This window comes from Labeo rohita, chromosome 17 (genome assembly GCF_022985175.1).
Source record: "Labeo rohita strain BAU-BD-2019 chromosome 17, IGBB_LRoh.1.0, whole genome shotgun sequence".
NCBI classification, from domain to species: Eukaryota; Metazoa; Chordata; class Actinopteri; order Cypriniformes; family Cyprinidae; genus Labeo; species Labeo rohita.
The window spans coordinates 24,235,405-24,262,720 of NC_066885.1; the positions used below are offsets into that span (position 1 = coordinate 24,235,405).

A 27,316-nucleotide genomic window follows, 5' to 3' on the forward strand; every position below is an offset into this window, starting at 1 on the left:
CGCCTTTTGTCTTGCATAAAATTTTACATTTTGAGGTAAAAATAGAAACCATTGTGTAACTATGTGACGTCATTAAAATAATGGCACCCCCCATAGTTCAAACTTTTTGAAATAACATAAATCTACTACATATTTCAATAGGAGACATCATTTACATTATATTAAGCCATACAAGTCTTAAAACCTGGGGTTCCTTTAATAAACACAATCTGATAGGGAGCAAATTTAATTTATTATTTCATGGCGAGATGTAGCTGTATCCCTTATAGCCACAGCCATTTAGAGGTCGGGTTAAGGGTGGTCCTTCATAAAAATTCCTATGAATCTGCCACTTCATAAAATACATACGATCTTTAACACATTTGAATGAGTGCGGTCGTATGAATTTCACTCTGAGCTGTCGATATAAGACTCGGAATGCCTAAGTGGTAAATAAATGAATGTGCAGTGGTCATGTGGTCGAAGTCGTAGCTCTCAAAACATTCCCGATTGTACAAGGATGTTAATGTTTTAGTATTTGTTAATAGAAACAACATGTGGACAATGTCACAGTGTAGAATGTCACATGTTGTCATCTCAGTAATTACAGCTGTCCTTACAGTAGTGACGACATAATGTGAATGCAGTTACTTCCAATTCATTGTGACTTTGTCTTTTTGGGGGCTACTGTTACATATCATCATACATTAGCAGAATATGGTTGGCTTTTTAATATATGTCCACAGTTGCAGTTTTATAGAAGAAGTTAAAACTATGGAGACCTGGACAATAAGAAGTTATTATGGCCTTGAATTAAGGATTTATTTCTTCACTTAATTTGTTCCCTCATTTTAATTGAGTTAAAGTTAACTACGTTTAACTAAAACAAGGGCTCAAATTAATAAATTGGGGGAACAAATTAATACAACATGGCCATGATTTACTTAAGATGAGGGAACTAATTAATAAATCTTAGGAATTAATTAATGAATGGTGGGGCTCCGTACATCACCTTATTACACATAGCTGTAATAGCGCTAAATAATAGGCCTGAAATTTTTAAGTTTAGTTTGATTTGAGCTAAAGAAACAATTTATAGATGCAGCAGCTGGACTTGCATAACTAGCTGCCTGGGGACATTACAAAGATGGTCGCCAAGTTCATGGACTTGCCTTAAAGGGAAGCCTGGGTATTCAGACTCGTATGGCTTAATATAATGTAAATGATGTCTCTTACCCAAATATGTTGTAGAAAAAAAGGGCTGGGCGATATGGCCAAAAAATTGTCACGATAATTTTTTTCATATCAGTCAATATCAATAATTTTCACAATAAATGTCAATTATTTTCTTTCAAGTTTAAAGGCAGATTTTTGCTACAATGAGAAAGTTGTAAAAACCAGATGGTTAGTTGTGGCTTTAAACTATTGTTCATGGTAAGAACATGACAAACCCTTCATGTTTTTTGAATTCTTTACACTTTTTCCAGTCTTTTAACAAAATAAATATCTTAATAGAAAAAAATAATTTCTTAGATCTGCTTGTTTTAATGAGTAATATTGTTTCAAATCAAGAAACACGTTTGTGTTCCCTCATAATATTACTTTTTTTGTCTCTTAGAAATACACATTTGATAGTAGTTTGAGTTAGGATGTAGATTTATGTCCAATATCAAAATCAGTAATATCTGTAAAAATTGTAGCAACCTCATTTTTATATAGTGAAATTTAATTATTCTGAGTATTTATTTTATTTTTATTTTTTTAAATTAACCATTGCTTTTTCATAGTATCATCCATAGATCATGATAATAACAGTTAAAATCACAAATATAGCACCTCAATACCATGGTAAAAAATGTAATAGGGTTCCTAGGTATTTGTATGAAAAACAGTAGTCTAAATACATTTAGTATAAATGCATAAACGCTATAGTTTAATCATAAAAAAGCTGTAATTATATTCCACTACTCCTTCTTCAATACATTTAATACATGTCTAATGATATAATAAAATTCGACACAAATATACCCATATTTCTGACACAATACCTGTGTAGTTAGTGCTAAATCTATGGAAAATGATGGCGATTTGTAGATTAAAAATCCTTCTGACTGTATCATTGCGTACGGTCTTTCTCCTGTTTGTCAGTGCTGTTTCATCTGGCTATAAACCGAGTCATTTGTGTTCTTTACTGAATTCAAGCGTTTCACACTGGATCTCACAGTACTGTTTAGTGACCGACACTCATCAGCAAGTGAAAGTATCTGCTCTACACTGTAAAAAACAATTTGTTGAGTCAACTTAAAATAATTTGTAACCTGGCTGCCTTAAAATTTTAACTTCAGTCAACTCAAAAAAAGTTTATTCAACTTGAAATGTTAAATTATACTAAGTAACAACTTAGATATTTGAGTTGAATCAACTTAAAATTTTAAGGCAGCTGGGTTACTTACCCATCTGTTAAGTTTAGCAAACACAAATATCTAAGTTGTTACTTAGTACAACTTAACATTTCAAGTTGAATAAACTTATTTTAGTTGACTGAACTTAAAATTTTAAGGCAGCAAGGTAACACATTATTTTAAGCTGACTCAACAAATTGTGTTTTTTATTTTTTACAGTGTATAGTGAGTTCGCTCTGTGCAGCAGCGCTGCCTGTTGCTGTTTTTATCACAACACAACTTGAAAATAAAATACTTATACAATGACCACAGCTACTGAAGGAGCTTACAAGTGGTGATGGATATAAGCCTAGACTTAAACCAAATGGGGTACCATCAATTTTTCCCTACAAAGAGTATAAAAGCCACTGGACATTGAGTGAAATCCACACAGAGAAATTCCTTCAGTGTCTGCGGCGTCATGACAAGCATCAGCATGTTTATATCCTGCCAAGATGGCATCTAGCGTTTCTTGTCTCTGCCGTTTGTAAGCTCTTTCAATAGCTGTAGTCTACTAAAAGCCTCAAAGACATCTGAGCTAAAGTGGAGAGAACATATGCAGGAAAACGGTTTAGACTTACATCACTTCTCTTGTTGCCCTTCAGCTGAAAATGACAACCAAAAGTCGCACAGTGTGGTATGGTATTAGTATTTTATTTTCCAATTTGTGTTGTGGTAAAAATAGCAACAGGTAGCGATAGTAGCACACCAAGCACAACAATTTGACATCATCGAAATAATGGCGCCCCCCATAGTCCAAAATATGTATAAAACAATGTGGATTTTTTAATAAAAGACATCATTTATATTATTTTAAACCATATAAGTCTTAACACCCGGGGTTCCCTTTAAAAGTGCTTTACAAGGTCTTTTTTTGAAGTCCCTTGAAATTTCAGGACATTCTCAGGACAGCCTTATTTCAGTAAATGTACTAGACAACTACACTCTTAAAAATAAAGGTGCTTCAAAAGGTACTTCACAGTGATGCCATGAAGAACCATTTTTGGTTCCACAAAGAACCTTTCAGTCAAATGTTCTTTAAAGAACCATCTCTTTCATACCTTTTTATAATCTGAAGAACTGTCTTTCCACACAAAGAACCTTTTGTGAAACAGAAAGGTTCTTCAGATGTTAAAGGTTCTTTATAGAACCATTTAGACAAAAAGGTTCTTCTATGGCGTCGTGAAGCACCTTTATTTTTAAGAGTGAAGCACACTCAAAAAAATGATTCTACAACACTGTTCAGTTTATTTAAAATAATCATTTTCATTTAACACCGTTGTGTTAGGTTTCCCATTTAAACAATTGCATTGTGTCAAACTGACTTGAAACAGTTGCGTTTTGGTTCAACTCAATATTTTGATTTTGAAAAAAACATGTTTCAATTAAGGAGGCAAAAAATTGATTTTGATGCTTGTTTAATTTACATAAGTAAATTAAGTTAATCCACTTACAGCCACTTTACTTAATTAATTTGAGTTGAGAGTACATTAATTATTTTACTTGTGTAACTAGGAAGTGGATTTTCCCTTCCCATCATGCTTTGCACACGGTTGGATAAGGAGAGTAAATGTTGAAATAAAATGTTATTTATTAAGATGATAAAATTGGGAAACTTGTTCATGTTTAATGTTTTTTTATGTTTGTACTTAAAACAGTTTCTGGTATGTTAGTGTTTTTGGGGGTTACCATTTTGGTGAAGTGTAGAGCATGTGCTTGGGTTGAGGACCTCCTAACATGAGTTAAAGTTGTTTTAATAATAAAATAAACAACTACTTTGGGCATGCCATGGATATAACAAAGCCATTTTATGGCTAATGCCTGACAAGTTGGTTGCTAAGTTATTTGTTTACCAGTTTACCATGTTTTAGTTTGAGTTCAACAAGCATAAAATAATCACTTCATAAATGTATCAATTTCATTGAAACTATATTTGATCAAATTGAGTTGGCCCAACCTAATTACATTTTATTGCATGAATTTGTTTCTTATGAGTTGGGGTTACACATATTTATTGGATGGAAATCCTGCCCTCAATTAAATTGAGTTCATCTAATGAATTATTTTTCTGAGCGCACTCTGAATACAGCTAATATACAAATACAAATAAAAGTAGACCCTTTAGAGATTCTAATAATGTATTGCACTTCAAAAAGTTTAAGTTCCTTTAGACGTTATCGGGAAGAAATGCCACAAAACGCGCCAGCGTTTGTCAACCACAGAGGGTTAAGGGACAGTTCACCTAAAAATGAAAATTGTCATCATTTATTCTCTCTCAGATTGTTCCAAACCTGCATGAATGTCTTGCTTTTGTTGAACACAGAACAATACTATGGAATCAATAGCTACCGTCAACTGTTTGGTTAAAACATTCTTCAGAATATTCTTTTGTGTAGGTTGTGTTTGGAACAACTTGAGAGCGAGTAAATGATGACAGAATTTAACTTTTTTGGGTGAACTATCCCTTTAAAATGTCTCATGTTTTAAATGTTTTCATGCTGGGATCCGAAAACTCGTTTTTTGCACACAGTACAAGCATTTCTGCCTAACTTTTACTTCTCTGCTACGCTAAACACAGCAAGTCATATGCACTTGGAATGACCTGAGATTAAGGAGTTAGGAAAGGTACAATTTTCATGGTTGTTCATGACATAAAGGTAAATAACTCAAACGCTGATTCTGTAACTCAATCAGGGCTGCCATAATTCACTTTAAAATTGTATGGGTGGCCCCGTCATCACAGGATCCCCTTGATGACAGCCCTAATGTAGCTGTGATATATTCTCTGGACACACACACACACACAACACTCATTGTCCATATATTTTACCCTTTAATAGTATACAAAAAGACATAGGGGAGACGTAAACGCAAATATGGACGTAAACCATTGCAATCAGTGATTGTATACAGCAGCAAAACCATCAAATGAAATAATTAAACAACGTTTGTAGCTTCAACTGACAGTTTGGGTGTTTGAACACAATAAAATCACCAAAGAGTTGCCAAAGAAATGAAAACCTGATGGTACAGATTTCGTTTCTGAAATATTGTCTATTCGTCTAACTTTGAGGACATAGGAGGTCCTCCGTTGGAGGCCCATCTGTAACATATAAATTCGCAATGATGCTTGAAATTGATTTCAAGCAGGGTTCCTTCCGCTTAAACTGTATTGTGTTTCAACCATTTAAGGCACCCCGTTATTAGTTATCCTCTCGGTGGACTGCTTCGGTAAATTCATAATCAATAAATTGTGGTTTAACACGCACAAATACACAGAACGAATACCTAAAGGACACACTACAGGTTGGCAAACAGTTTGGCACAACTTTTAAAGGCAGAACAATATTTTTTTTTTCCAAAGATCACAGGTAAATAAAGACTGCATTCCGACTAAGTCACATACTAAAACTCCTATCTAAGGGCTGAAGAATATTTTATTTTATACAGCACTTTATACAGTACATCTAGGCACACACCTACATCAGAAGATTGCATTCATATTTGTAGCAAATGTTGGAACATAATCAAACGTTCAAACTTGCCATCTGAGAGTTTTCGTACGTTGTCGTCCAAGCTGCAAATTTAAGCAATGACAATATTTTCCCAACTACACTGAATATTCTTTCCTTCAACACAGAACAAGCATTATGATCATGTAAAATCTGATTTGAAAAGCAAATATACTGTATGATTGCTTTCACTATAACAGAAGCGACACTTTTTTCCAATGAGACCTCACTTGTTCGTACTGTAGCCATTCGAAAGACTCCCTAATGCAGAATTACAAGCATTTTAGAAAAGTAATAAACAGTGAATGAATCATTCGATCAAATGACCCTCATAAATATTAAAGAATCTTAATATTCTACATCAAAACTCACTTCAAACTGCTCAATGGATTTACAGTATCTAATTTAACATTCAAATGTTAGCAGTCATAAACAAAACTTTTTTTAAATAATGGATATTATTATTCCTTATTTAAAACCCATTTCTTATTTCAAAACCAAACTAACGAAGAACAAATCACGAGTGTAACACAAGTACGTACTTATAATCATTAGATAAATGTAATTATTGAACCTGAATTCCTTCTGATTCAAGTACAGTAAGTCAAACTGTCTTCCTCACGACAATAAAGCTTTAGACTCTAATCATGTCCTTTTCTTAACACCGCTTTTTCACGTCTGATACGCAACACTGTCACACAAGAAAAAAATCCTGCTTTTGTCAATCATGATTGTGACGTAAAAAGTGGAATCTATGATATGCTTAGTCATAATTATGATAAAAAGTCTAACTTTTGAGATAAAATTTATCAGTCATGAATTTTTTCTCATAAGTTTGACTGTCAGTTTCATCTTTGTAATAATCTGAACTATTTTCTTATAATTATGTCATAATTTAGACTTTTTTGTCAATTATAACTTCTCATAATTTTTTATGTTTTTTATTTTTATCTCGTAATTGTGACTTTATCTATGATTTATTTATCAATTTCTACTTTTTATGTCATTTGTTTTTTTTATGATATTATTGAGTTTTTATGGGGTATTTATGACTTTTTCATCTCACTTTTGACTTTTTGTCATAATTTTGACTGTCAATTTCAACTGTCATAATTTTGACTATCAATCTCAACTTAGTTTGAGTTTTGAACATTTTTTCTTATAATTATGACTTAATTTAATGTCATAATTTAGACTTTCTATCAATTATAACCTTATAATTTTGACTTTTTTCTCATAATTCTGAGTTTTTATCTACATGATTTATTTATGACCATTTAGCTTGCCAGTTTCTGCTCTTTTATGTCATTTATGTTTTTATGAGTTTTATGGGATAATTATGATTTTTTTTATCTTTTATCTTTTATCTCTTGATTTTTTTTTTTTTTTGACTTTTTTGTCATAATTTTGACTGTCAGTTTCTACTTTGTCATAATTTGAACTTTTTTGCCTATAATTATGACTTAGTAAGCCATAATTTAGACCTGTTGTCAATTATAACTTTTTTTTCTTGTGATTTTGACATTTTATCTATATGACTTACTCATGATCAATTTCTACCCTTTTATGTAATTTGTTTATGAGTTTTTATGGGATAATTATGCCTTTTTATCTCAATTTTGACTTTTTGTCAAATTATGATTTAGTATGTCATAATTTAGTTTTGTCTATTTTAACTTTGAATAATTTTGATTTTTTTTTAAATCTCATAATTGGGACTTATTCATGACTTCATGTCAATTTCTACCTTTTTGTCATTTAAGTTTTTTATGTTATGAGTTTTTATGGGATAATTATGACGTTTTTCATCTCTGTTTTGACTTTTTGTCATAATTTTGACTACCAGTTTCAACTTTGTCATAATTTAAACTTTTTTTCCTCAAAATTATGATTTAGTATGCCATAATTTAGACTTTTTGTCAGTTATACCTTCTCATAATTTCGATTTTTTATCTCATAATTTTGACAATTTAACTATATGACTTATGTCAGTTTTTATGTAATTTATGTTTTTGTCATAATTTTGACTGTCAATTTCAACTTTGTCATAATCTAAACTTTCTTTCAAATTATAACTTAGTTTGTCATAATTTAGACTTTAGGTAAATTATAACTTGTCAGAATTTTGATGTTTTAATGTCATAATTTTGACGTTTTATCTACAGTATATGATTTATGACTTAGTATGTCAATTTCTACCCTTTTTTCATAATTTATGTTTTTATGGGATAATTATGACTTTTTTAATCTAAATGTTTACTTTTTGTCATAATTTTGACTGTCAATTTCAACTTTGTCAATTTCAACTTTTCTCACAAATATGACTTAGTATGTCAGAATTTAGACCTTTTGTCAATTATAACCTCAATTTTGACTTTTCATATGACTTATTTATGACTTGGTATGTCTACCTCTTTATGTCGTTTTTTTTATGGTATTTATGGAGTTTTTCTGGCATAATTATGACTTTTTTTATTTCAAGTTGGACTTGTCATAACTATTTTTCTCAGAATTATGACTTAGTATGTCATAATTTAGACTTTTTGTCCTAATTTTGACTTCTCATGATGACTTAGTATGTCATAACTGCATCTTCTGTCCTAATTTTGACTTTTTTTGCTTTTATGGCATAATTATAATTTTTTTACCTACATTTCGACTATTTATTACACACTTTTGACTTTTTATCTTCTAGTTATGACTTAGTTTGTCCTAATTTCATGTTTTCATGTCTTAATTATAATTTACCAAAGCACTTTTTTTTCTTATGCGGCAGAGACGGACAATCCTGGTTTTCATCACTCAGTCGTTCCATAAAGTTTTTATGACCTGTGCTAATCTTTGACATTTGACCTTCGTGGTGTCAAAGTAAATTCCACTCATTTGTTCACAAGCGTTGCTACCGCATTCCTCTCTCAACAGTCCCTGAGCACTGGTTTCATTTATTTCACACAAGTATACACAAGAACTGAACTCAATAAAGCTTTTGAAGTAACTTTTACAGAGACGTGTGCACTCAAAGATGGCTGGCTAAGCTGGTTTATGGATGCACGGAATATATATCCGTGTTCCATTAAAGTCCCTTTATGCTCTCCAAAAATACAGAGAGATACATACTCTAAACTAAGAGGCGATACCAAAGCGCTAAAACAACGGTCACAGCGACGGGCTAAACTGAACACAGTAGCGGAAATCCCAGACAAACGGCGAGCTCTACGAGACGTCCCTGATATATGGTGGTTCTGATGCGTGTGATGCAGAAGCAGCAGTTTGATGATCAGAAGACTACAAGGAGCGACGGAGCAGGCATCACTCGAGTAGTTCGGAATGAATGTCACATGCAGAGCAAATACGAGCCCTCTCCACCCATCCAGGGATAGAGCCACTCCATGCATTAAAACACAAAAAATCATCACTAGTTATACAAAAAAGCTTCTTGTGTGGGGAAAAAATAGCTACAGCATAGATCGATTTGAGTGACGTCATGAAGATGCACAGTGCGTTCGTTTCGGAGAGTAGTAATCACAAATTCATAAAGGTTTTTAAGAAAGCACAAACAAGCCATTCTCATGGGCAACGTGATAACAATGGGTTTATACAGATAGACATAGAGCTATATTTATATATATATATATATGTATATATTTATATACTTCCTAATAAATACAACTTGCTCTGTGCAAGATGTGATGAAGAGTTTGTTTCACATAGTGAAACCCAGTTGGGGAAGAGCATGCATTTGTCAATGTGCGAATGCCAGGAGGTTCTGATGTCGCTGGTTCTTTCCTGGGGCTTAGAATGAAGGGGTGGAGTGCCTTTTCCCAGAATGCTTCAGCGATGACACTGGACAAAACACAAATTTAAGGTTAGGGGGTCATGATGGCTTCACGGTACACTGCACATTTAACTTTGGCATTAAGGGCATGACTAGACAATGTTCTCATGTATACTTACATGAAATATTCTATATTCTTTTACTCTGACTCAGCTAGAAGAAAGAAAAGAGGCCTCAATCAAACCGGGAAACTACGGTCAACTAATGACTACATTCTATAGGCTGGAAAGTGTGGAAGTTTAATATCTTTAATAATTAGGGATGCACTGATATTAAAATTCCAATAATAACAATAATTTTTTTTTTCCAAGAATCGATTAAATGGCCGATATTATGATTTATACTATTTATGCTACTTTGTCTATATAAATAGAAAATAAGTAAAAAATGTAACTGCTACAATTTAGGCAGTTTAATGTACAGTATGAAAACGGATATTAATTTTGCTGAAGATTAACAGTGTTTTTTATGTGTGTTTTTAATTTTTTTTTTTTTTTTTTTTTAAATAACCAGTATCAGCCAATGTGTTACTGTTCCAACGTTTTTGAATAATGTTTTAAATGCTTCATTTGTTTGAAAAATACGTTTAAAACAGTAATGCTGAATTGTGAAAAAGAAATTATATTTTAATGTGATTTATTACTCCAGTCTTCAGTGCCACATGATCCTTCAAAAATCATCACTAATATACTGATTTGGTGCTCAAAAACATTTCATGTTATTATTTATGTTTAAAACTGTTGTGATGCTTAATATTTTTGTGGAAATTTTTTTTTAGGATTATTTAATAAATAGAAATTAGAGCTGTCAAATGATTAATTACAATTACTCACATCCAAAATACATGTTTGTGTTTTCATATATATTTCGTATATATAAATACACACACATACACATATATATTTTTTCAAAATATTTATATGTGTAATATGTGTATAATATTTTATATATACATATGACATTTTTTCTTAAATATATATAACATGCATGTGTATGTATATTGTATATACATAATAAATATACACAGTGCACACACATATTAATTGCAATTAATTATTTGGCAGGCCTAATGGAAAGCGTAAAAAATGACACTGAAATCTTTTGCATCATTATAAATGTGTTTTGTCACTTTTGAGCAATTTGTGTCATTACAAAATTAATTACTTTAAAATTTAAATTAAATGTCTTTAAAATATTTCACCCGAAACTTTTTAATGGTGGTGAATGCAAAATGTATATCTATGTAAAATCACCAGTATCGGCTGAAAACATGTAAGGTACTGATATATCGTGCATCCCTATAAACAAAAGCTTGGAAGCTTATTACAAGAGAAATGGACTTTGGGCCTTTACTGTTTTAATGACTATATCAGTTGTCATTTTGAGAGAACAGAAGTAAAGTAAGAAGTAAGAAGTAAGGGTACAATGGAAAACAAGGACTTTGGGACTTACCCTTCTCTCTTCCGTTTCGCATGTTCTCCTCTTCATCATCCAAACCGTCGTCCACTGCAAAATTTACAAACATTACAATTACCATTGAAAGCATGAAGTGGGTACTTAGAGGACAGAAGTGAGTGTACAAGAGTACCTGAGTGAAGTTCTTTCACTAGTGACGACATAGTGTTTGTGATTGAGTCTGCAGCCACTAAAAGATCATTACGGAGATTTCTTGGTACACCTGGAAAAAAGAGAGTCGTTTTCAGATCACGATATACAGCTTAAAGGAATATAATAATCCAAAATTAATTTAGCAACTTAAATTTCAGTCTGTTCCTCACTCAGAACTATCACATGGCATTAGATGTTTTGGAATATAGTCAGTTGTAAAATAACAGTTATATAGACTACATTTACAGTATTTTTAGTGCTTAAAAGGGGCAGTCTTCATTTATGGAAAAAATCAGTTTGGACATTTTTCCCTTAAACATCTTCAAGTCTCTTGAAACTTGTTATCAACATCTTATAATCATCTAATGATATTCTAAACAATTTCTAAGCACCATCTAAACATACCTACTAAACATCTAATTATATTGTAAACATCTTTTAAACATATTCTAACCATCTTCAATCATCTTATAAACATGTTCTAAACATGTTCGAAACATCTTCTAATAATCTTCTAAACATCTTCTAATCATATTCTGAAAATGTTCCAATCTTCTTCTAAATATCATCTTCCAAACATCATCTAATGATATTTTAAACAAGTTCTAAGCACAGTCTAAACATATTCTACACATCTTCAAAATATGTCTTAAACATCTTTAATCATCTTCTAAACATCTTCTAACCATCTTTAAAAACAAGTTCTAAACATCTTTTATTCATCTTCTAAAGATCTTCTGATGATCTTTTAAACATCTTCTAATCATGTTCTAAACATTTTCTAACCTTCTTCTAAACAACTTCCAAACATCATCTCATCATATTCTGAAAATCTTATTCTAAATATCTTCTAATCATCTTCTAATGATATTCTATACATGTTCTAAGTACTGTTTAAACATATTCTACACATCAACTAAACATCTTCTAATCATCTTTAATCATCTTCTAAACATCTAATCATCTTGTCATCCAATCATCTAAACATGTTCTAATCATCTTCCAAACTTGTTCTAAACATTTTCTATACATGTTCTAGCCATCTTTAAAAACATGTTCTAAACATCTTTTATTTATCTTCTAAACAACTTCTAATCATCTTCTTATCATATTCTGAACATTTTCTCCCAGATAGCACATGTACGTCTGCAAGATGTCTTTTAAAGATCACTTGATCTGGAAAGCATCTGTTGCATGACAAACGTCTTTAAGATGTATTTTACATACATTCTAAGTCATACACATCTTAAAGACATCTAATAAACATCTATTTGACATCTGATAGAAAATATCCTATAGACGTATCCCAGATGAGCAAACACTCAAAAAAAAAGAAAAAATATGCCTTGCAGATGTAAATGCAGATGCTAAATAGACGTCTCTCTGTGATGTATGTGTGCTATCAGGGTTATCATCTTCTAAACATCTTTTAACCATCTTCTAAACATTTTCTAATCTTTTTCTAAACATCTTCTAATCATCTTCCAAACATCTTCTAAACACCTTCTTATCACATTCTAAACATCTTCTAAACCAGTGGTTCCCAACCTAGGGGTCGCTAGAGATTTTCAAGGGGTCGCCAAGCTCACTGTAATTTGGGGGTCACAAACAGGGCAGTTACAGTTTCACCATAACCAAGATGAAATTCCCAACAGTTAGTACCGTTTAATATAGGGTGACCACACATCCTCTTTTCCCCTGACATGTCCTCTTTTTGGACCTAAAAAAAAATGCGTCCAGCGCCCAAAATGTCCGGGATTCAGCTTTTGCTTTCTACAGTCTCCATTCATTGTGTGCGTTTTGTATGTGTGTGCCCTATGCAGGACTGTTTTCTTGATCCCACTCCCACTGAATTTCAGGCCATTAACGCCTCCTCACGCAATCATAATACTGAGTATAATTTTGCTGCATCAGGAAGCCGCTATCTTATGCAGAGTATTTAAATATCTTAATTATCATTATTTAAATCTCCCATTATCAGTTAAATATGATTCCTGAAGCTTGTGTTGGATGCAGGGTTTTCTGCATTTTTTGCATGGAATTGGGCTGATTTTAAACTGTTGTGAAGGGTTGATTTTCTACCGTGGGTTAAATGTTTGAAATATTGCACAAATTACATTTGACTGAAATGCTTGTATTGACACATTTTGCATTCTACCTGTGATAAATCTGAGCAAGATGTTAAGTTTTGTAATGGCCACTTGTAGAAAGCCTTTTATCTGTGTTTATGATCAATCTGCACAAGGGTGACTATAAAATGTACTACATTTTAGGTATGAAAATTAAATATTAAGTGTTGATATGGGATATGGTCATTATAAGTGTTGATATGGGATATGGTCATTGCCCTACTTTAGGGGCTTTTTAACCCCCCCTCATACATACATATATATATATTAGGGGTGTAACGGTTCACAAAAATCACGGTTCGGTTCGATACGACACAGTGGTGTCACGGTTCGGTATGTTTTCGATACAGCAAAAAAAAAAAAAAAATGCCAGATAATTTCTTTGATTTTTTTCACTTTTTTATTTATTAAAACATCAAAAAAGTATGATCTTGTTTTTTTCTTTTACTTTAAACAATGATGGAGCTATTCTTCACCCATCTTCTGGGGTTTCTTTTTAGCAGCATATAAAACAAAACCTCCTTTATAACCAAAACCAAAAAGCTCCTGATAAAAAAATTATTGTAATATTGTAGTAGTTATAAACTAATAGAAAGACGTCCAGCTGTCTGTTGTCAGAGCAATCGCTGGTGCTTCGGCCAACTGGTTCTGTATTTGGGCTTTTGTTTTTCTGTACAAAGCAGGAATTATTAGCCGCTTTTCCACTATCGGGCCGAACCGTTCTCTTCGCTTAACCGTTCCGTGCCGATCCGGGCCAGTCAGCACGGATACGGTTTCATTTTCCACTGTGGTGCTGATAACAGAACTCTTTGGAATGTAAATACAAATGCCTTAGTCGTTGCCTTGTTAATGCAATTGTAATATAAACAGAGATATGATAAGATATTTCTGTTTTTGGGACTTCGTTAAATAACAGAAAAAAAGGACACAACTATAAACAACGCAAAAAATAAAATAAACAGAAGGCGACGACAGGTATAACGTTACCAACAAATGCTGAGGGGATGTGCATGCCAACGGAGACAAACACAGAAGGTAAAACCTTTCTAAAAACTAACACATTTATTGACAGTATTAATGCATGAGCTATGAATGCAGCGTAACAGCTGTTTACTTGGCTGTTTGATCATACAGCGCGCTTTCGCTTAGCACTCACATTCTATCAGCACGGTTTGGCACGGTTGTCTATCTGTGGCGAGAATTCCGGGCCGAGAACAGTTTGTAATCGTGCCGTGCCGTACCAGGCTCAGGTGGAAACACAACTGGAACCGTACCTGACCGTTATAAGAACCGTTCGGCACGATAGTGGAAAAGCGGCTATATTACACACTTTATTCTCTTTTATTTTTTTCAAATATAAAAGTATTTTTCTGAATCGTTCGGTTCGTAATGCGTACCGAACCGAAAGCCTTGTACCGAACGGTTCAATACGAATACGCGTATCGTTACACCCCTAAAATATATATACGGTACACGGATGTCATGGTTTGGTACGTACCTCGGTTCAGGGGGTCACGGTTCGATACGATTTCGGTACAACAGAAAAAAAACCCTACTATACTAGGTTTCTTTTCATTTATTTTAAACAGACAGTGGTACAAATTACTATTTTTTCCACCTACATATGAAAATACTAAATATTATATCAAATTAATGTCATATATAGGCTATAAAATCTGCAGTGCATATATACATACAAGGAATAAATACTTGAAATATATTTAATTCAGTTAACTGTTAGATCAGGGAGAAAACTGTGCGACACGTAACGAAGCATATATTTGCTGAGTTTCAGTTCAGTTTTGTGACAGAAAGGAAACTCAAATGGCAGAAAGCGACATTCTATTTGTTTTTTGTTTAAGTTGATTTTGCTGGTATGAGGAAACTTGAAATAATTGCGCCGGCATACACAAACACAAAACATAACAGTTCCAGGCTTTGGACTTCATCAAACTAAAACACAGTGAACGAAACATCAGTGCGCCCGCCTCACCGTTAGAACGCGACTGAAGTACAAAGTCTATGTTACATAATAAATAATAGTTTAGCATTTGGATGCATCGCAAATATGGAAATATTATGGATTATTTAGATTTGTGCCGAATGAGAGAGGTAGGATACGAGAGCACAAAGCTCCATTTCGCAGACAGTTGAGTGCGCAAGCCTTTAATGTAACGTTATACTCCTTTGTCAGTGAGAGACGTGTTCAGAATCAGCACATGGTCACAGTCTAGTGGGCTTTGTTTTTTAAGTGCGTAATTCCTGGCATTCACTGTTCTGTTATCAAACAGAGTTGCATTACTGCCAGCGCCCCTTCTGGATTGAGGGTGAATTGCCTGTATTCGTTGTAAAGCCTCATGCACCGAACCGAGATGCCCATACCATGACGGTTCGGTACGAATACATGTATCGTTACACCCCTAATATATATATATATATATATATATATATGTATATGGGGTCATTGAAAATTTTGAACGTTAAAATAGTAAAAAAGGTTGGGAACCACTGTTCTAAACTTCTTCTAAACATCATCTAATCATCTTCCAAACATATTCTAAACATCTTGTGTGGGTCATAATGTCAATGCAAAGCTTCAGACTTCTCACCCTGAGAGAAGGCATCCAGCACGTCATCTCCGACCCCTGCCAGGCAGTCCTGTGGCGTGTGTGTGGGGGTTGAGCCGGCTGAGGTGGAGCGGATGGGCATAGGCATGGTGCAGCTGGCACTGTGGCTGGGAGATGAGTGGGGTGAACTCCCCGTTTGAGCCTGTAGGAGGGAGAAGAAAAATTACAATAAAAATGTACCAACCCGAACCTCCATCGGTCCCTCGCTCCCCAAGAAACACTCATAAAAACCCACTACTGCAGACACACCTATAGATATCTGATCTGTTTCTTTAGATTGTAGCGCATTCATTTTTGGCCTGAGAGCTCGCTGAGCAGCATGCAAGTGCCATTAGAGAAGCAAAAGGATGGTAGAAAAGGGCCACACTGTCCCACAGATTGATGCTGGGCCCAGGGCCTGTGGCCCACTGCCAGGCAGCAGATGGCTGGCCAGACTGCAGTCACATTAGACGTGAGGTGCTTAGCCCTGATGAAAGGAGAGCAGGTCTCTGATATTTGGCAGGGAGACATGCGGCTCGTGGTCCCTCCCTGGGTCACAGGAACAAAGCAGCGGGACTTAACTGGAAATGGGAGCTTCATGTCCTCGTTATGAGAAGCAGACGTGACAGAGATCGCCCACAGAGATAGTCTGCGATAAGCTCATGAGATATCCATGCTTTGTAGTTCTTATTAAGCAACTTTCACTTGTCAGTCATTTTTAAAGATTAGTAGTAGTAAATTATTGAACATTCTCTGTTAAAAAAAGAACAGCAGTTCTGTCAGCACTTACTCATCCTTATATAATTTCAAGCCTAAATGACTTTCTTTCTTTTGTGGAACACAATGGACTGATGCTCCAAAAATGACATAAAGAGTAGGGATGCACCACTGATGACCATTTTCCACAAGTTACAGTAGTATGATTTTTTAGGTCTTCATAAAATGTCTGCAAAATACTTTTGTTAAATTTCCTCAATGGTGATGTAAAACAACACCCTTTTTACAGGGTTTATACAGATACTGTAAAATGAAATTCCAGCACTTTTAAGGACTTTTCAAGCACTACTTCTTTGATTTTCAAGGACTTCAATCAGAGATCTCACTTTTTTAATACCTTATCTTTTAAATTCTAAAAAAAGATAACTGATTTGTCCCAAACTGAATCAAGTGATTTGCAAACCCATGCTGAAGTCACGTTCTAAATCCAATAATTCATGATCCATGCTCCGAATCTGAATAATTATATGTGAACCATTATTTCAATTCGAATCATTCAATTTGCAAAATGATTCACAAACCCAGTCTGAAGTTCTGATCTGAATCAAATGATTTGCAATACGAGTTCCAATCTAAATCAAATGATTCATGAAACAACTCTGAAGCCCTGATCTAAATCTAACGATTTGAAGATACGCAATAATATGCATTAATTGATTAATGATACACGATCTGACTGGAGCGTTTCGAAACAGTGAATCATTTTGCGATGGTTTAACTGATTCAGAGTTTTGAAAAGCTTCGTTTGACCCATCACTATACTTGCTTTGCGTATACTTACATTCTTTTTTCTTTGTTTTGTTTTACTCTACTGCCTTAATGGTTTATTGTTTTCTACTGTCTAATAAAAAAAGAAAAATAAATTTGCAAACCTGTTTCGAAATCCTGATCTGAAACAAATGATTCACAATGATGCATGATCTAAATCAAATGATTCGCGATTAATGTTCCGAAGTTCTGATCTGAATCAAATAATTTGCGATATGAGAAGTTACGATTTAAATCAAAGGATTTGTGAACCCACTCTGAAGTCCCGATCTAAATCAAATGATTGGAGCATTGCGAAACAGTGATGGTTGAACTGATTTGGAGTTTTAAAAACCTAGCAAACAAACAAACAAAAAAAAACACACTCCAAAATCCTGATCTGAAACAAATGATTTGCGATACATGCTCTGAAGTCACGTACTGAAACAAGTGATTTGCGAAGCTGCACCACAGTCCTGATCTGAATCAAATGATTCATGATTAATGCTCCGAAGTTACGATCTGAAACAAAAGATTTGAGTACTCACTCTGAAATTCCGATCTAAAATCCAATTATTCGCGATCTGCACTCCGATCTGAAAAGTCCCATCTGAATAATGATTCGCTAACCATCAGCGTTTTGAAATCCCGGTCTGAATCATTTGATTCATGATATGTGATCTGATTGGAGTGAATCATTTTGCGACGGTTTAACTGATTCTGAGTTTTGAAAAGCTTGGTTTGACCCATCACTTTGTGAATACTTTCATTCTTTCTGCTTTGTTTTGTTTTTAAAAATGAACTGCCTTAATGGGTTATTTTTTTCTACTGTCCAATGAAAAAAAACTGTTCAGAAATCCTGATCTGAAACAAATGATTTTTTGTGATACGCCCTCCAAAGTACCGAACTGAGCAGCAAAGTCCCATCTAAAAAGGTTCACTAACTATCATTTCAGGATCAGTGCAGATTGTGAATTATTCAATTTGCGATCTGAGTCAAACGATTCGCAATACAAGAAGTTCCGATCTAAATCAAATGATTCGCGACACGCGATTTGAAATCCCGATCTGAATCTAGTGATTCACGATACGAGAAGCCCCGATCTTAATCAAATGATTCGCGACGCGCGATTTGAAATCCCGATCTGAATCTAGTGATTCACGATACGAGAAGCCCCGATCTAAATCAAATGATTCGCGACGCGCGATTTGAAATCCCGATCTGAATCTAGCGATTCACGATACGAGAAGCCCCGATCTAAATCAAATGAATCGCGACGCGCGATTTGAAATCCCGATCTGAATCTAGCGATTCACGATACGAGAAGCCCCGATCTAAATCAAATGAATCGCGACGCGCGATTTGAAATCCCGATCTGAATCTAGCGATTCACGATACGAGAAGCCCCGATCTAAATCAAATGAATCGCGACGCGCGATTTGAAATCCCGATCTGAATCTAGCGATTCACGATACGAGAAGCCCCGATCTAAATCAAATGAATCGCGACGCGCGATTTGAAATCCCGATCTGAATCTAGCGATTCACGATACGAGAAGCCCCGATCTAAATCAAATGAATCGCGACGCGCGATTTGAAATCCCGATCTGAATCTAGCGATTCACGATACGAGAAGCCCCGATCTAAATCAAATGAATCGCGACGCGCGATTTGAAATCCCGATCTGAATCTAGCGATTCACGATACGAGAAGCCCCGATCTAAATCAAATGAATCGCGACACGCGATTTGAAATCCCGATCTGAATCTAGCGATTCACGATACGAGAAGCCCCGATCTAAATCAAATGAATCGCGACACGCGATTTGAAATCCCGATCTGAATCTAGTGATTCACGATACGAGAAGCCCCGATCTAAATCAAATGATTTGGGACACGCGATTTGAAATCCTGATCTGAATGTGCGATCCGATTGGAGCGCTTCAAAACAGTGAATCATTTTGTGACGCAATGTTTTTTGACATTAACTGATTCAGAGTTTAAAAAAAAATTGTTTGACCCATCACTATACATGCTTTTTTTAAAATCATTACTAGCCAAAATTAGATAATAAATGTCTCTTTTAATTTTATCTGATTTTTGCTAGTGAATTGCCTGAAATGAATCATTGAGTCTGAATCAGTCTGGGAGAGGTTCCAGCGTGAATGCATTACTCAACTGATTCGGTTCATCTGTTCCTCTTTTCATGTCTTCGGCCATGTTTACACAACACAGTCAGTACTACTACTGGTTTAGCTCGCTAGTTTTATCTCATTAACTGAAATAAGCAAAAAAAATATTTCTTGTATATATTGCTGTATTGAATATTGCTATTTTCAAGCATTTTCCAAGTCTACATCAAGTACTTTAGGCACCTTGTACGAACCTTGTTTTTACCTTTGTTTACAGTGACCTATTTTGGTGCATGTCTCTTTAAATGATAATGAGCTACTGCTCACTTTACCCCCTCTTCCTTTATTTTGTGTATCTGCGGCACGTTACCTTCAAAAACAAAACTAATAAAGACTTTTATGTTTATTTTTACATCCAGCTACAAAACACTGGCATTGCTCATGCTACAGCTGCTCGAGTGCGGAGAAAATGGCGGACAGCGTCCAACTGGCTGAGGGTGGAAATATGCTAATACGGTAGTCCGTCAGCATTTGTGGGCGAAGATCAAAGTGGCTTGATAATTAAGGCTGTTTAGGTTTTTTGGGGATTAAAAAGAAAGGAGTGAATGTCTGTATTTTGCCACACATATGCTAGATCAAACTTTTGCAGCCGTGACCCAACGTGTTTACTCCAGAATTTCTGAGCTGTATTAAAGGAACACTTACTGCCTGTTTCTGCTCTTCATCCTGTCAGCCAGAAGATGAGAGATGACAGTGAGCAAAAGCAGACAAGTCAGAGAGACAGCGGTGGGAGAGAGAAAGGTGAAGGAAAAAAAGTGAGCATACAGCGAGAAAACAAATGAAGGTTTCATACATGCCGTGGGAAATGAAAAGCCAAATTGTTGCCCAACAAGTTTCGTACCTTCAGCAGCCTCATGAGACCTTCCAGCTGGACCATGAGCTCTCTCCTGCTCTCCTGCAGGGCCGACATGCGCCTCTCCAGCTCGTCTTTTCTGTGCCTGAACCAAACGACAAACAAAATGAATAAATGAATCACCATATGAATCATAAAAATCAATGACTGCCAAATATACGCGACTTAAAGGGCACATATGATGGAAAACAGGATTTTCTCTGCTCTTCTGAAATAAAAAGCTCCTTGTACTACATTCATAATGCAAAGATCCCTCCACAACCCACTCATACAATTTATAAAAACTAAGTGGGAAAATGTTAAGATGGTATTGAACAACAAGTGGAGAATATTCGCATATACTATTCTTAAAGGTACAGAACAGAAACATAGATTTTAAGGATTAAAATGATGCTGGAAAATGATAAAATGTAAAAGTAAATTAAAAAATCTTGACAAATGTGTAAAATACGACCCCTTTCAACATAGCACTGCTCCGAAATGCACTAAATGTGGCTAAATCTCCATGAAACTAAAACAAAGAGAGTAAAAACAGCTCATAATGGAAATATGCACATTGACTCTAATGAGAGCAACTTATTATTATGAAAACTAATTTGGCTCCTACATGCCCTCTGGTGCCCATGAAAGGTACTCCGTTTAAATGACTTGAACAATGACTACGGGGAGTGAAATCCCACTCAGTCCATTCAAAGCTTGTTATGTTTCTAACAACCTCAGATGTTCTGAAACGCTCCGGTTAATTGAAGTTATGGGTAATTTAAAGTTGAATTTTTCCTCTTTACAGGTCTGATTAACACTACATCTGTTCTACTGTTTTCTGTGTGTGCGTGTATAAAGGCTGTGCGTGAATGTGTCTGTGTACCGTAGCAGTCGCAGCTCTGCCAGTAGAGTGGGGTTTTGCTGTGCTTTCTCAGGAGTGGGTTGAGAAGCCTGTTCATGCTCTAGACGTAGACGCTGGATTTCCTGCAGTATCTCCCTGTAAACACCAAACACAGGAAACAAAATGAGCTTCACCGGCACCTATTGAAAACACTCAATTCTAATGTAAAACAGACTCTGTAATCACTCTTGCCCTTAATAATAGTAATAATAATTAGTAGCAGTAGTAAAACATTAAATATTTAAATATACTATATAATGTCAGGGTTTGAACTTTTGTTCCCATGTTTTCCCTCCAGCCTTAGTTCCTGTTTTCCTTATTTGGTCATTTTCCTGTTCTTGTTTAGTTTGATTGTTAATTAGCCCCGCACCTGTGTCTGTTTTCACTGATTACACTCCAATCTTTATAAGCCTTGTGTTTTCCTCTGTTCCTTTGTCTCACGTTGATGTCAGTGTCACCTCTGTTTATTTACCTGTTGTATTTTCCGTGGATTATATTAAAGTTATTGTCTTCCTTGGACTACCCGTGACATATAACTATATAATAATAATAATAATAATAATAATACTAATAACAGACACTGAAATCACTCAATTCTACTGTAACGGTCTCTGTAATCACTCTTGTCTTTTATAATTATAATAATAATAATAATAATAACAATTATAATTATAATAATATTTGTATTATTATGTATAGTAAAACACGAAATATTTTAAAGTTATATTAAATTATATTATATTACATATATTTAAATATATTAAAGTTAAATAATAAACTGCATAGCTATAAAATAACAACAATAATAATAATTAAATAAATAATAATTATTATTATTTATAGAAAAAACTAAAAATGTAAATTAAGAAAATAATATACTATATAACTACAATAATAACAACAATAATAATAATAATAATAATAATAATTAGTAGTAGTAGTAAAACATTAATAATTATTTAAATATACTATATAACTATATAATAATAGACAATGAAAGCACCCAATTCTAATGTAACAGTCTCTGTAATCACTCCTGTCTTTTATAATAATAATAATAATATGATTAATATATTTATAATAATTAATACAAATATTTTATTTGCATTATGATTATTATTATTTATAGTAAAACTTGACATATTTTAAATTAATAATATACTATATAACTATAAAATAATAATAATAATAATAATAATAATAATAATAGTTAAAAATACATAATAATAATAATAATAATAATACTATTTGTAGTAAAACATTTTAAATTAATAATATACTAACTATAATAATAATAAATTTATATTATTGTTATTATTATAATTTATATTATTGTTATTATTACTATATAATAACAATAATAATAACAATAATAATAATTAATAACAATAATAATAGACACTGAAAACACTCAATTCTATTGTAACAGTCTCTGTAATCACTCGTCTTTAATAATAATAATAATCATTGTCATCATCATTAATAAAACAATAAATATTTAAATAATACACTACATAACTATATATACATATATATATATAAAAGATTCATTTTTTATTGTAACAGTCTCTGTAATCTCTTGTCTTTAATAATAATAATAATAATAACAATAATTAAAAAACATTAATTTTAAATTTTATTTAAATTAATAATACACTAAATAACTATACATATACTATACAATAATATTAATTATATATATTACTTATAATTATAATTATTAATAAAAGATTAAATATTTAAATTAATAATACACCAAATAACTATACATATACTATATAATAACAATAGTAATTATTATTATTATTAGTATTATTATTATTATTAATAATAATAATAAAACATTGAAGATTTAAATTAATAATACATTATATAACTATACATATACTACATAATAATAATAATAACAATAATAATAATAATAATAATAATAATAATAACTAACTAACTATTAACTCTGACGTTCGCCTCAATAAACTCCTGATTACTGCTTATTAATAGTTAGTGAGGTAGTTGTTAAGTTTAGGTATTGGGTAGAATTTAGGATGTAGAATATGGTAGAATATGTGCTTTATTAGTACTAATAAACAGGCAATATGCTAGTAATATGCATGCTTAATAAACAACTAGTTGATAATGAGATTTGGTCCCTATAAGTGTTACCATAATAGTTATAATAATTTGAAATTTAATATTTCATTTCATTTTTGATTAAATTGAATATATTACAATAATAATAATAATACTGCTATTACTATAGAATTTAATTAACTGTTTATTAAAATTAAATATTGAATATTTGTATTGGTTGAATAATTAAATAAATATTATTACAGCATTTCAATTATGGTTATTCGTTTACGGGACAGTAAACATGAATACATAATGACTATACTAAGAAATATCCAACTGTTCAAAACCGCACCTGTTTTTATTCTCCAGTTCTGCGATGAGCTGCCTCTGTTGCTTATTAGCATCAAAGTTGAAACTCAGATCAGTTGGAGGGCATTGCTGAAAGACAAAATAATTAGTATTACTGATTATGCACAAAACTAATTAGAAAGATGCCGATAAATGAACACATAAAAAAAAAATATGTTGCCTAGTTATAGAGAATAAAAGCCAGATGTACACCACAATGAACATAAACTAAACATGCTGTTGATTTTCAATAAATTCCACACAAAAAGTGTCCTCTGAAAACTTCACAAACAAGGCGTTTTTTCTTTCTTGAGGTGTAGTTTGAGTGTGTTTGTGAATAGAGTCTCACGGTGGAGTTGCTGGCCTCCGCCGCCAGACGAGCAGCGTATCGAGCGATAAGACGATGCTCTTCATCCAGTCTGCTGGGACTCTCAAGGGTGCTGCAGTCCAGACAGACAGACAGAATAAGAAGAAATACATAGAGCAGAAAGAAGAGAGGCAAAGAGCGTGATGAAGCATGAGACGGATGATGGCAGATGTGAACTCCAGAAATCACCATGAGTAATGAAACATCTGAGATGATAGATGAGCATCAGGAAACAGTTTGGGGAAGATACTCCAAAACGTGGCTGCGCGAGCTACAAGCTACTCATTGTTCAAAGCAGCGTAACTATAGCCATGATACATCATTTATTATAACACTATTAAACTTCACTACTAATAATATAATATAATATAATAATAATATAATATAATATTAACCTTTACTACTAATAATATAATATAATATAATATATTAAACTTTACTACTAATAATGCAATATAATATAATATGTTAAACTTTACTAACAATATAATATAATAATCACAAAGATACTCTAAAATCATGACTTCCAAAGCTACAGGCTACTTTTAATCTTCAGGTTATGATACATAATATGTGACCCTGCACCACAAAACCAGTAACAAGGGTAAATTTTGTGAAATTGAGATTTACACAACATTTGAAACATTTGATCTGGAATCTGAGGGTGCAAAAAAAAAAGAAAAAAAAAAAAAATCGAAATATTGAGAAAATCACATTTAAAGTCTAATCTGATTTATTTATTCAAATTTTGTAAGAAATTTCAAGTAAATTATTTTTTTATTAATTTCAGCAGCTGTATATTTATTTATTACACACAAAGTATAATAATAGAATATTTAACATTTTTGTATTTAATTTCAGCAAATATTTTGAAAATGTAATTTTATTTTATTTTTTATTTTTTTGAAAATGCAATTTAATTATGGCAATTTTATATAGATTTGTTACACACAAAGATATATAATATAATATAATATAATATAATATAACATAACATAATATAATATAATAATGCATTTTTTTTAATAATTTGTAAATGTTAATTTAACAAATTTTATATACATTTACTGTAAAAAAAAGTAGATATAATATAATATAATATAAATTTGAGTCAATATTTTGTAAATGTTTAATAGCTGCAATTTTATATACATTTGTTACACACAAAATCAAGAAATAATATAATAATATAATATCATATAATAATGCATTTTCCAAATTTTTGTAGTGAATTTTGAGTAAATATTTTGCACGTTATTTATTGTGAACAAAGTTAAGATATATAATATTTAAAAAATCTAATTTTTGCTGTGAATTTTTAGTATTTTATTTCGTGTTAACTTACTTTAAGCAATGTATATAAATATGTATATTATACACATATAATATAAAGCATTTTCCAAAATTTTTGTAGTAAATTGAGCAAAAATTTGCATGTTTTTTTATTGTAAACAAAGTGAAGAAATATAATAAGCAGTGTATATAAATACGTATATTATAATATAGTATATATAATATAATGCATTTTCCAAATTTTTTAGTGAATTTTGAGTAAATGTTTTTTATTGTAAACAAAGTCAAGATATATAACATTTATATATATATATATATATTTTAAAATTAATATAACATTTCTAAAATATTTAAAATATTTCTATTATATTACATATTATATTAATTTGAGTAAATATTTTTGTTTTCTACATTTTTTGTAGTGAATTTTGAGGAAATATTTTGAAAATGTTTATTTAATTACAGCAATTTTATGTATAGTTATTGTAAACAAAGTCCAGATCTATAATAGAATACAGATATCTTTTCAGATATATAATTTTATTTAAGTTTTCACTTACTTTAAGTAATATATATATATATATAAATATAGTTTATTTTACACAAAGTCAATATAATACAATGTAAAATAATATAATGTAATTTTTAGATTTTAGACATTAGATTATTTATCTAATGATTTATCTAATTAAGGATTATTAATATATCAGTCTCAGGTATGTTGTGTCTGAATGGACGTGTGCAGTGAATGCATAGGCTGTGGTAGAGTGTCTGGCTCTTATGTTATAGGGTTTGGCATATGGCTGGAGCAGATGATGGAGCATATGTTTTCCTTCCTCATTAAGTGCTCTACAATTAGGAGTGAATCACGTGTGCATATGTGTGAATGTGTATGTTCTGTGACTCAGACACCACACACACCGGTCAAAACGCATGCACCGCATTCATCAATCAAACTTAACACAAATATTATATTAGTGTGATAATACAATAGGATAACAAATGAGTGTAGCGCTGTGTCAGTCCCTGCGGCCCCGCCGCCGTGACCTGCCTGAACTCTCACGCTCTCAGCGGAGCGATTCATTAAGAGGCTTGTTTTCATGCCAGACGTCTCACAGACACACATGCTGTTTATAATAATCAGTGTCACGCTGAGATTGATCCACTGGAATCCACTTATTGATATGGCACCCTGACAGCGACTCTTAGACCCTTATATTGACACTTAAAGGTGCTCTGGCTAATTTTTTCTCATTAAAAAGCTTTACACAAAGAAATGAGGAGCACTTTAGACAAATATGTTTAAAATTATGTGCACTTATTCAAGATAAATACCAGTGCATAGCAAGGGACAAAAAAAACCCTCACTAGGCAGAAAAGCTAAGGGTGAATAACTATGTCCTAGGAGAAACAAAGTGGTCTTCCTAAAACTATTATTTAATAAATAAATAAATCATTTATTATTTTGATAATTACATTACAACAATATTCAATTATTAAAAATAATATTTAATTACATTAAACTGCATTCAAAATTTTAAACATTACTAAAATTAAAAGAATAAAATATAATTATTATTCATTATTATTTCAACAACACAGTAATATGCAATTATTCAAATGTTATTCAGAATATGTACATTTTTATTCTAAATATTAAACTACAAAAATTAA

At 32.5% G+C, this 27,316-nt stretch overlaps 1 protein-coding gene across 5 annotated transcripts in view; it reads right to left on the bottom strand.

Moving 5' to 3' along the window:
* Positions 1 to 5,230: 5,230 nt before the first annotated feature.
* Positions 5,231 to 27,316, bottom strand: part of dtnbb (dystrobrevin, beta b) — a 73,475-nt gene continuing 51,389 nt past the window's right edge. For 4 of the 5 annotated variants that reach the window (XM_051133088.1, XM_051133087.1, XM_051133086.1 and 1 more), the window contains 9 exons: positions 24,332 to 24,422; positions 23,987 to 24,072; positions 21,544 to 21,657; positions 20,667 to 20,763; positions 20,471 to 20,491; positions 16,114 to 16,273; positions 11,356 to 11,445; positions 11,220 to 11,273; positions 5,231 to 9,775 (listed from right to left, as the gene is read on the bottom strand). In XM_051133088.1, coding sequence (XP_050989045.1) covers positions 9,726 to 9,775; positions 11,220 to 11,273; positions 11,356 to 11,445; positions 16,114 to 16,273; positions 20,471 to 20,491; positions 20,667 to 20,763; positions 21,544 to 21,657; positions 23,987 to 24,072; positions 24,332 to 24,422 — 763 coding nt within the window. In that variant the 3' untranslated portion in view covers positions 5,231 to 9,725. Of the gene's footprint in view, positions 9,776 to 9,886; positions 9,921 to 11,219; positions 11,274 to 11,355; positions 11,446 to 16,113; positions 16,274 to 20,470; positions 20,492 to 20,666; positions 20,764 to 21,543; positions 21,658 to 23,986; positions 24,073 to 24,331; positions 24,423 to 27,316 lie in introns of all 5 variants that reach the window. The other variant, XM_051133089.1, reaches the window with a different exon arrangement.